This window comes from Trifolium pratense, linkage group LG7, assembly GCF_020283565.1.
Source record: "Trifolium pratense cultivar HEN17-A07 linkage group LG7, ARS_RC_1.1, whole genome shotgun sequence".
NCBI lineage: Eukaryota > Viridiplantae > Streptophyta > Magnoliopsida > Fabales > Fabaceae > Trifolium > Trifolium pratense.
In genome coordinates, this window is record NC_060065.1 from 13,090,545 (window position 1) to 13,103,127 (window position 12,583).

The following is a 12,583-nucleotide window of genomic DNA, read 5'->3' on the forward strand; positions in this document are numbered from 1 at the left end:
GCTGATAATGAACTTCATTCCTGGATTGGTATCCCCAAGAGTAGGCAGGTTGGCTGAACTGGGTTAACAACTCTTGTGTGTTATTTACGTTACTGTCTTTATTATTTTGTGTTTTGTGTTCTGTGTATAGACAAGTGTTGACGCACCTTGGTCAACATCTGTCTACTACGTGACGGACAAGTGTTGACACACTTTGATCAACACCTGTCTACTGTGTGCCAGGAATTTCACAAACAGTTTAAGGCTATGGTTGAAAAAGAGTCTAGTTGTTCTATTCAAGAACAGATAGGGGTGGTGAATATACCTCAAATGCTTTTAATGATTTTTGTAGTAATCATGGAATCAAGAGACAATTGACTGCAGCAAACACACCTCATCAGAATGGTGTTTCAGAAAGAAAAAACAGGACTTTGATGAATATGGTAAGGAGTATGTTAGCTGGAAAAGGTGTACCAAAACCATTTTGGCCTGAAGCTTTGAAGTGGGCAACTTATGTGATGAATAGAAGCCCTACTCTATCTGTCAAAGACATCACACCAGAAGAGGCTTGGAGTGGAGTCAAACCCTCTGTGCATCACTTCAGAGTCTTTGGATGCATAGCTTTTGTTCATATACCTGACAGTCAAAGAACCAAGCTAGATAGCAAAAGTGTGAAATTTGTTCTTCTGGGACTATGTGAAGAGTCAAAAGCTTACAAGCTCTAAGACCCTGAAAAGAAGAAAATAATCATCAGCAGAGATGTTGTATTTGAAGAGAATAAAGGTTGGAATTGGAATAAGATCTCAGACAAGAAGGGAAACCAATCAGGCAATGATGTTCTCAGTGATGAAGAGTGTAACACATCAGCTCCTGCAAATGACAATGAGGTTCAAGCAAAAGTTGATATGAACACTTCAAGTGATGAAAGTGATGGCATTGATTTCCATTCTGAAGTGAATTTGCCTCCAAGAGCTAGGAGACCACCTCAGAGCTTGAATGATTTTGTTACATGAGAGGAGCTTGATCAGATTGACCAGCTGCACAATCTTGCAGTTTATGTACCTACTGAAGATCCAACATCATTCAGTGAAGCTGTTAAGTCTAAGGTATGGATAGAAGCTATGAATCAAGAAATGAATTCTATAGAGAAGAATCAGACCTGGGAGCTCACTAGTCTACCTGAAGGAGCTAATGTGATTGGTGTGAAATGAATTTTCAAGACTAAACACAATGAAAAAGGAGAAATTGATAAACATAAGGCAAGACTGGTAGCAAAAGGGTACAATCAGAAGCATGATATTGACTATGATGAGGTGTTTGCTCCTGTAGCAAGATGGGACACAATTAGATCAATACTAGCTATAGCAGCAAGGGAAGGTTGGAAAGTGTTTCAGTTGGATGTAAAAAGTGTTTTTTTACATGGAGAATTAAGTGAAGATATCTATATTGAACAACCACCAGGTTATCAGAAAGAAAAGAACAAAGTGTACAAACTTAAGAAAGCATTGTATGGCTTGAAACAAGCACCAAATGCCTAGTACATCAAAATTGAAGCCTACTTCAACTCTGAGGAATTTGAGAAATGTCCCTCAGAACATACATTGTTCATAAAACACAAGCCAAATGGTAAGATCCTAATAGTCAGTCTGTAGGTTGATGATCTCATATACACTGGAAATGATTTGTCTTTGATGAATGAGTTTAAATCATCAATGCAAAAAGAATTTTCAATGACTGATTTGGGAAAAATGAAGTATTTCCTTGGAGTAGAAGTAATCCAGTCTGATGAAGGCATATACATCAGTCAACAAAAATATGCAGCTGAGATCTTAGGGAGGTTTGGAATGGAAAATTGCAATAGTGTATGCAGCCCTATTGTACCTGGTTGTAAGCTTGACAAAGATGAAGGTAGTGATACTACAGATGCAAGAGAGTATAAGCAGATAGTTGGGAGCCTAATGTACCTGTTGGCTACAAGGTCTGACTTGGCTTATTTAGTGTGTCTGGTAGCTAGATATATGGAAAGGCCTACAAACATGCACCTTACAGCAGTCAAAAGAATATTGAGGTACTTGAAGGGTACACTTACAAATGGAATCATGTACAAGTGTGACACAGAGAAGGGTTTTGAACTGGTTGGATGGTCAGATTCAGACTATGATGGTGATTTGAATGACAGAAAGAGCACCACAGGGTTTGTATTCATGCTTGGATCAGGAGCCATATCTTGGTCTTCTAAGAAGCAACCTATTGTCACCTTGTCCACCACAGAGGCAGAATATGTTGCAGCTGCTGCATGTGCCTGCCAAGCTGTTTGGTTAAGAAGTATACTAAGCTACTTGCTTAAAGATCAGAAGATTTGCACTCAGATTTACTGTGATAACAGCTCCTCCATCAAGCTATCTAAGAATCCCATCATGCACGGTCGTTGTAAACACATTGATGTGAGATTTCACTTCTTGAGAGATCTCACAAAGGATGGTACAATTGAGCTCAAACATTGCAAATCACAAGACCAGTTGGCAGATATTATGACTAAACCTTTGAAGTTGGATGCTTTTCTAAAATTGAGAAGTGGTATAGGAATGGTGATGAAATGAATGCTTGATCAGACATGTAGGCTTGATGCTGCTGAGTCAAAAATCATGCTGCAGATTGCTTTGCTTGGCTGCAGAGTTATTTTAGTTTTGCTTTGCTTATTTCAGTTTTTTGTGCGAATGTTGTATAGCTTGTGTGTCAAGTTTCTTTAATTGAACTCTTAGGATTGTTCAATTAGGGAGAGTTTGTTGTATAGTTTGTTTGTGGTTATTGGGCCTTGACTAGCTTAAGCCCAATATAGTTATGTTCATAGGCCCAATTGTAATGACTTGCTATATAAGCAAGGTTTGTGTGATCAATACAGGTTGAGTTGGCCATTTGTTCTTAACATTATTTGTGTATTTTATTGTATTCTGATACAAATGCAGATTATTTTCTTCGTGGCCAATAAAATTAATTGACGCAGCTTTGCATGTGAGTGAAGTATCGACATGTGGTTATATGTATTTTAATAGTTTTGTTTTTAAACAAAGTTCAATAGTTTTTCAGAATGTATTTCATATATATATATATATATATATATATATATATATATATATATATATATATATATATATATAGTTAATTACACTTTAATAAAATACAAAAGGACAATAAACTGTGCCATTTTTTAAAAAATTTAGTTTTGTTGTATTATGTATGAGATGTATGTATAATTGCATGACTATAATAATGCGATAGAAAAACATTTGTCCATTTTTCAGGGTAGTAATTAAGACCTTTTATTGATATTAGTTCTTAAGTTTTCAAATTTATGAGTTATGATACTCCCTCCGTAATATTATACAAGCAAAAATCATTTTTCAAAGTTCATTGCATAACGAACGTATTTGGTCTATATTATAGACCAAGTATTTTAATTATGTAATGAACCTAAAATAGTGATTTTTGCTTACATGGTGTTATAGAGGGAGTATATGTTTTTGAAATGTGTATAAAATTTAAGGGTTATATATGATTTTGGTCCTTGCAAATATGTCTCATGATATTCATCAATAGAGTTTACGAAGCATAAGTCCACAAAATGTCAATGAGTATAAAATTGATTCCAAATAAGTTTGGCTAAGGGATAATATATCCAACAATTTTTTTTTATATATAAGTAAGGGTCTTTAAATGACATTAATTTAGGAATACTCCAAATTTACTCAATAATATTAATTTGGAAAAAGTTTGACACTTATTTTAAAACAAATTAATAATTATTAAGTATTTTTTTTTTGTCAAATAGTCTATTAGCTCGAGTTCAGCATTTTACCCTCAAACACTCTTAAACGTAAAGTTCTGGTCAATGAAGTGCTGCTCTAGGACTTGAGGGGTTGACATGGTGTCCCCACACTAACACTAACGGAAATTATAGTGTTATGTTGTCAGTGTGGGGATACTCCATAGGTCGTCAGTAAAGTGTTAACGGTTACAACAACAAAAAAATACTTGACAACGTAAAAAGTACTTATTATATTTTGTCAGAAAAAAGTACTTATTGTGAAGTGCCATTTGAAAAATTTAACTTTATCAACAACATTCCTAATCTTCACTCATCACTAGTAGTTACCGGTTCCTCTATACTTGTATCTAATAGCCCAAAACAGATAATGCAGAAAATTCAACCCAGTAAGTACACACATAAGCCAATAAAACCTCTCTAAATGATAATGGTTAAGGTTAGAACCAGATAGCCAAGGTTTATGAGAGGAATTACCAGTAACACTATTAACTATTGATATAATCACTGAACTTAAGTAATATCCTAATGCCAAAGAAGCCCAAGTAAGTGATGTAGCCCAAGATCTCATTTTAATTGGTGCCTCTGTGAAGAAAAATTCCAATAAACCAGCCATAGTGAAAAGATCAGCTGAACCAAGAAACAAATACTGAAAAGCAATCCAAAAGAATGTTATTGGAATTGGTTTTGTTGCATCATCTAAAAGATTTGAATCTGTTGCTACCCTTTTTCTTTTCACTTCAACAAGTGCTGCCACTGCCATTGCAATTATTGATAGGACTAGTCCAATTCCAATTCTTTGAAGATGAGTTATTCCCATTTCTGATTTTGTGTATTTTCTTGCAAAGGGTATTATAATGTGGTCATAAATTGGAGCTAACATCATTATGAAGACTACTGGGAAAATTGGTAATGAAGCTGGTGGTACTTTTAATGAACCAAGTTTCGTGTTCATTGTCGCGGCTTGTTGGACTGAGAATGTTGATAGTTGAGCTAGGCAACAGTTTAGGACAATTGTGCAGCCGAATATTGGGAGGATTTTTAAGACTATTTTTACATCTTCGAGTTCTTGGACGGAACATTTTATTGTTTCGTTTTCAATTGCGCTGTTGAGGAATCTTAGTGTATTTGTTGGAGTTTGTATTTCCTTGATTCGTTTCGATGATGATTCTTCGTTTTCTTGTTTTCTGACTGAGTTTGGATGTGATGGGCTTGATGTCAAGTTCACAACAGCACTGCTGGAGTTTTTGTATATGCAGTTGTTCATTGCTGCTGCTACCAAAACCTGCTTATTCAAAAACCAGAGGGTATATTAGTCAAATATGACTCATTTTAAATTATCATTAAGGTAATGTATTCTATACTATAGATGAAATGTCTTGAAAAATGATTGAGTAGAATAGTGTTTGTTTGGAAATGGATTCACGGTGAGTTTGATAAAACTACAATGTCTCAGTGTAATTTTGTCAACATCGTCGTCAATTCAATGTATTAATTTTTTTTTTTGAACAAGTCAATTAAATGTATTAATAAATAAGAATTATAGTGAAATAATAATATCATCTTGATATTTTATCGCGACAAATAATTTGAAACAGTCTACTATTACAAATAGAACAACTAAATTCAACGTTTTAAAAATGGGTAGAGATCGAACCAATGAAATATTCAGACCATGATTCAATCAGTTTAAATATGGTTGAACTCGATGAAAATTTAAAATGCAAAAATTAAAGACTAATTGAACCAATCACAATACAACTAGTTCAACCATATTGCAAAATAACCAAAATCAAATCAGCGAACTAGTCGTTCAAAAATATTTTATTAATAATATATTTGCCATTAAAAAAAAAATCAACGAACTAGCTGGCCAGTTCCAATTTTAACCAGCTAGATGATCCAGTTATTAGTTCGGTGTGATTTTTAAAACATTAGTCGTAGGAGGAAGATACCAAATAAATGTAGACCATGAGATAGTTACCTTCAAAATGGTTGTAAGAGGACTCCCAGTAGGTATCTTGTTCCTATACTTAGTAGAACCAGCCAAGAACACAGGAATAGAAAGAAATATACTAATAGTAGAGATTCCAAAACCCCATTTCCATCCAACATTATCTTCAATCCAAACAACAAAAGTAACAGCAATAAGAGCACCACATGCTAAACAAAAGATGTAGTAGTTGAAGAATGTTGATCTTTGTTTCCTTCCAGAAACACTGTCCTCATCAAATTGTTCAGCACCATGTGGTGCCAATGATCCCTTAATTCCTCCAGTTCCAAGAGCAACTAGATATAATCCACCAAATAACATTAATGCTTTTGCACCATTAACTTCTTCACATGAAATTGTTGGGTCACAGTGTGGAGGTTGAAGTGAAGACACACTTGCTTGTATTGTGAGTACAATTAGTCCCTGCACAAGTTACAACTTCCCTTATTACAATTTTGCAATACATAGTATCGAATTTCATTTCTACTTATAAAAAATATAAAACTACAGCAAAATATTTCAATTTGTGTAGACCAATTTTAAATTGATCGCAAAATAAGTTATAAGTTAATTTTGCAATCGATGTAAAACTTCTCAACACATCCTCTAACGTTCAACATTATTAGGCTTAGTGCGTGGATATAAACGGTGAGTGACATGATAACGGAAACCTGATAGCAGGTGGCCAAACGGATCTAGAAGAGACTCTTATACCATCTTATAATTGAGTGTTGAGCCTAACTCATCCTCTATCGGATTGTGGAGGAGGCTCTGTTATCATCTTAAAATTGAAAATCGGATCTAACTCAACCCTACAAAACCGACTTATATAATAAGAATTATCCTTACTTATAAACACAAATTGGGGCTCGTGTTGTCGGAATTCTCAACATAAATCTGTCACTAGAAAAATATTGTTACTAAATATTAAATTTTTTTTAAGATTTGTTTTGTAATTATTATATATTGTGATTAACAACTACGCTATGACCACAAACTAATAGTAAATAGTAATAATGTGAAAGTGATTAGAAACATTGGCCAAGATCCTCATGTCACAATGCAATGCATGTGAACACATTAATTATTGTTTTAGTAGCAACATTGCTCTTTATGAGGCCTCTGTTTTTTGGGACAACAAGTGAAATATCACATCACATCATCATAATATATGAAAGTACCAAGTGTCATATATCATTCCTAAAATGCGATAAATAAAGACACGTCCACACCACATCTCTACATAAGGGTAGAGCTGGAGCACTAAAAATAAAAATGGAGAATAGATTCTCTCGATTGTAAATTTTCTAGATTTAAATATAAATCACAACCATTAATTCAGTATTGTGTGTGGTCAACATCAATTAAAGAGTCAACATGTATATCGAACAATCTTTATAAATATTGCACCGGAGAGAGTATCCATGCTCCTTAAAAATGACTTCATTGTATTCTACTATCAACTATTAGTAAGGATATCTAATTATTTAATTTTGGTGATTTAAGTATATTAATTTTTTTTCTAGTATAGAACTTGTACTAATCACAAATTAAGCATAAAGTTTTAAATCTTAGTTCTAAAAAATATTAATACAAACTACGGAGAGATCCATTTGTAATCTAAAATGCCTTCAATCAAGACTTAAGATTGCCTATAATAAAATCACACAGTTTTACACTATAAAAAATCTCAATCGTTTATTTAAAATTAACAATTTAGATTACATAGTCAATAAATGTCAACAAATTTGACCATTGAGTTAAGATTTAATGGTCAGCATGCAGGTGCACCACAAAATTCAAATACCTCTAATAACTAATTAGGATATGAATTGTATGCAGTCAGTCACATAATCATCATAAGTTAAATTAAAGCAATGCAAATCTAGATCCCTCTAATTGTGAAGAGGTTATTTCCCCGTTTATTTCATGACCTTTATGCCCATGAATCATGGAACTTCGTTTGATTGCGTACGTTAGATGTTAAATTTATTAGGCCTAGGCGTAACCCATTCTATATGGCTTGGTTGAAACTTATCAGACTGTTACAGATATTCAGCAGCAACTAGAAAAAAAAATAAAAAATATAAATACGTTTTTTTTTACTTCTTAAATTTCATCATGCTATTGTCATACACTTTTGATTATGTTATGCTGGTCCATCTATCCTACATTCACCATCCTACATAAAAATTTGGTAGAAAAATAAAGAGAAGGGTAACGATTTTTTAAAGCAAAAAAACGTGTCAACAACGACCATATACAGATGTTGTTATCAAAGTTAAGAAACTTGGCAGAACGAAGTTTCTAGTCCACCTGTGCAGTGGCACAGAAACATAGGTTCCTAAGCACTTGAGGAAATTAAATAAATACTATACGTGTGTGTGTGCATGAATATAGATATTAATGTGGGGTCCTGTCTATATTTTAATTTAAATTTCCCTAAAGTCATACTCCCTAAAATAATGTGGAGGTACCTTCTTTCATTTTCCCTTATACAACACACTAAATATAATGTAATAATTTATATGAAAAATACCGCACTTAAATTATTGTTATTTTGTCTCATATATATTTTTGTATAACTACATCCCACGCCACTTTAGTTTGTCTTTGTTATTTTGGGAGTTCAAAGTTAACATTATCTAGTATGACCAGACATAAATAAAGCAATACCTTTTCTTTTATGATTTTCAACTTTCACTTTTGAATTCTCGACCTAAAATTTGGGTTTTTTTTTTTATTTTTATATAAATGGGTAATTTTTTTCCCCATATACAGGTTTTTCTTTATAGAAATAGAAATGTAGAGTGAAAAAATATCCTCAAAAAGTTGATGAAATTTCGGAACAGGAGGAAAATCACGAACTACCATATGACCTAAATATAAATTTTAAAGTAGGAGTATTAGCAGGGTCGGCTCCAACCATTTAGAGCCAGTTACAAATGTTAAAAATAAACTCTTTGACATAAAATATTAAAATTTTTAAAAGAACTATGGATTATTTAAGTTATTATTTTTTGATGAAAAAAATATTTTAAGAAATTAAATAAGAATTAATAACATAAATAATAGTTATTATCCTTATAATTAGCATAAAAAATATTCATATTATAACTGATAACAACAAAATACATTAAGCTACTTAAAAAAAAACCTCTCTTCAAGCCTTCTTATTATAATTTTTTTGTTCACATTATATTTTTTCATAACTACTACTTTAGATTGAACCTTTTAAATTATTTTTTAACAAAGACATTAAAAAAAATTTGGCCTTTTTATTATATTTTTCTGAAACTAACCTTTTCTTAGAAGCCTAACTACATAGCATATTTTGCGCATGTCAATGGCCGCCCTTTGAGTATTAAAATTTATTTAAAATCTGTTAGATTTAAAAGTCTTAATATAAATTTATAAATAAAGGAATCATTATTTTACTGAAAATATGAAGAAGACATGTTAAGAAATTAAATATAAGAATATTTACCTCAAAAATTTTACATTCAATTTTTTAAATTAAAATATTATGTTTTTTAATGTAAAATTTTAACTTTTGATTTTTTTTTAACATATGTGCTTTCAAGGCACAAACTCTTATTTTAGTTTTCATGATTTAATAACTTTTTATTTTGTAAAATATATAAATTAATAATAATATATTGATTCTTGACTTAGCTAGGATGGTATGATATATAGTGGGTGGGCGTTCGCTAGGTCATGCAATTCATGAGGTTTTGGAAGACCAAAGTGGGAAGAACCAATTAATCAAAAAAGAAAAAGATTCACAAAAGGGATTGATAGATAAGAGTTTTATTTCTTTTCTTTAAAGAAAAAAAATATCATTGACATCTTTTCGGTTATTTTTCAGGGATTTTTATTGGTTGCACCATTTTGATGCAACCCCACCTTGCAAGTTGTATTTTGCAACTTGAATTTCACTCAGATTCTGGTTATGACATTATGGGTTTGAAAGACACCTTTTTCTTTGAAAAACACGCAATATTATATTTTGTAAAGAAAAATACCATTGCTATGTCATTTAAATATACATGGAGGGAGATAAGTTTAAAATCATAAAAAAATAAAAATAAAAACAATCAAAACATAAATAATTTTTTATTATTATAATCTTTTTTTTATTAAAAATGGCTAAGTTTATCATGTAACTATTTCTGAGATATTAGATGCACATGTTGACCGATGCTAAAGAAAAAAGACTCCTTAAATTTATGTTTTCTCAATGATAAAGAATTTCTTAAAAAAATAAAGAAGAAGAAAAAGAAATAGTATATATTATACCCAAAAAAAAATCTATAACAAATTAGATAGTATAGATTACCTCTTATACCCTTGGACATTAGCGGGACAAAATTTCTCTATTGTCCATAAAAGTAAAGTTTCTAACAATAATATATTTTAGCCATCTATTTATGATTGGATGATTCATATGATATTTTTAAAAAATCAGTACTAAATAATCTTTGCCCCTGGATTCAAGATCGAACGATTGAAAATTATTACAATGATAGTAACTGCGTGCAATCTTTTTCAGGCATTAGCGTATGTTCAGTGGAACGTAAATCACCACTATTGTAAAATTAGAACCTTTACATAGACTGTAATTTTTAAAAGTTTTGACTTATAAGAATTAACTGCGAGACTCAATAAATCACCCAAGAATTTTGATTATCTAAAGTGAATAAAGGGTTGTGACAATTTTATGTTTTATTATGATATATCTATTATATTTACTTTTAATATTTTAATTATCTATTGATATTATTTAGTCTCAAACTATCATAGTTGGTGGTCTAATCCTTTGCTATGTTTGGGTCTGGTATGATTGTTTGTATTTCTTTCGGTAACTATTTGTAAGCTCTGATAGTCTTTCTTGGCGCACACGCCTTATGCTGAGGTTATTTTGTTAATATATATATATATATATATATATATATATATATATATATATATATATATATATATATATATATATATATATATATATATATATATATTTCATTTTAGCTTGTTAAAAAAATTATCTATTGATATTACTTGCCGATTTACACTTTAAAGTGAATTACTCATTATTAAAATATGTAATATTTCAAAAAAATTCGATCATATATATAAGCTTTGTCATACTCCACTAAGAATCCATGGAAATAATTTTAGTCAAATTTGAAACTCTCTTTTCCGTACACAAACAAATGCACATATAGACACCGTTCCTATTAAGCAACCATATAGTAAATAAAATTAAACACCAAAGGTTGTATTGTATTTAAACCTAAATAATAAAATAAATACAAAAATATACTGGTTGAAGAAAAGTAAAGCAAAATGAGAGGTGGTTAGAGACAAAGTGTCATGACATTCACATGTGATCACAAAAAAACAGAAAAAGAGAGAAATGAGAAAAAGTGTGAAGGTTGGTTCATACCAGGAACTCAATAGCTGCACTTATCAGGTAGATGTGATAAGTTGTAAAAAATGCATCAGATAAAAAACCACCAAGCAAAGCAAGAAGAAAAGCTGTTCCCATGAAATTTGTTACATTGTTTGCAGATTTTGTTGGTGAAAAGTGCATATTTTTCTTTAGATACAACACCAAGTTGCTTGCATTTGCTAAAAATGCAAGATTCTCCAATACCTCCACCACTGCACAAAAATTAATTAACATAGAGTTATATATATATTTTATATTCTAAATTCTAAAAAAATGAAAACAAAAATTATTGTTTAATTATATGTATCTCCATCTCAAATCCAAAAGTAAATTAAATCAAACAATTTCAGCTGGTTAATTATATAATATTAACATCACCAAACAATTAACAGAAATCATGAAAGAAATCTATTTATGAAATTAATTGAATTATGATTTAACATCGGGTTAGAGTATCTCTTGTACTCGCGGTAATATATTTTTTTAAACAAAGAATAATTATGAGTCAAGAAAGTAAGAAATTTAAGACATACCCAAAACAAAGGAAGCTGCAAGCATGCCACCATGTTTTCCTCTGAGGGCAGGTCTGTTCCTCCAGTCCACATAGCCAATCCACCTGGTCACTTGTTGTTGTTCAAATTCCTGCCAGAAAAAGTGTAAAAATTTAAGTTTTTAATGAAAGCATTAATAATAAAAATAGTGAGAAAAAAGATAAAGGAACTACAATAAAAAAAAAAAAACAAATAAAGGAATTGAACTTCAATAAAAAAAAGAGTAAAGAAAAAAAATATAGGAATTCTGTTACTTACCATCTCTCTGTCTTTCTGGGTTTGGATCTGGAGAGAGAGATTTATGATGTGAAAAGGGAAGATGAATGAGAGAAGATTTAAAGAAAGTGTGAGGGAGAAGAGAGGAAAAGATACAACTTGGATATAATTGTCTATACACTGCTCCTTTTATATATAGTAACAAATTGATGAATCTTCCTTTCACAAACTTTTTTTTTTCTTTCTTTTTTCTATATCATTTTTTTTTCTTTTTTTTAGTCAAATCATTTTTATTATTATACTATTATTTTTGTCTCTTTAATTTATTGGTAAAATAAAATTCAGATTCTTAAAATAGAGTTAAAAATAGTGACTAATGGCGACAACCTTATTCCGGAGGTTGACACGAAACCGCCATTATAAAAGTCAATTACGATGGTTATTTGAATCGCCACAATTAATTAAATAATTGTGAGGTTGTAATGCTAACTACGGCAGCTACAAACCGCCGCTAAATATAAATCGCCGCAGAAATTGCCGCAAAATGCTCTTCCAGCATCTATTCCAGCGTT

General features: G+C 31.1%; 1 protein-coding gene across 1 annotated transcript; it reads right to left on the reverse strand.

The window, feature by feature from the left end:
* Positions 1 to 4,014: 4,014 nt before the first annotated feature.
* LOC123897087 (protein NRT1/ PTR FAMILY 4.6-like) lies at positions 4,015 to 12,186 on the reverse strand. The gene is made up of 5 exons (XM_045947586.1): positions 12,054 to 12,186; positions 11,778 to 11,886; positions 11,239 to 11,456; positions 5,787 to 6,218; positions 4,015 to 5,087 (listed from the first exon to the last, which is right to left on the reverse strand). The coding sequence occupies exons 1-5, from the start codon at positions 12,054 to 12,056 to the stop codon at positions 4,122 to 4,124; spliced, it is 1,728 nt and encodes a 575-aa protein (XP_045803542.1). The 5' UTR covers positions 12,057 to 12,186; the 3' UTR covers positions 4,015 to 4,121.
* Positions 12,187 to 12,583: the final 397 nt, after the last annotated feature.

Bases quoted from the DNA above. Each gene is read 5' to 3' on its own strand.
- LOC123897087 (XM_045947586.1), bottom strand. The intron at 6,219-11,238 runs GTATGAACCAAC...TAACTTGTGCAG, and splicing joins GTGCAGCTATTGAGTTCCTG to GGACTAATTGTACTCACAAT. The intron at 5,088-5,786 runs GTAACTATCTCA...TTGAATAAGCAG, and splicing joins CTCTTACAACCATTTTGAAG to GTTTTGGTAGCAGCAGCAAT.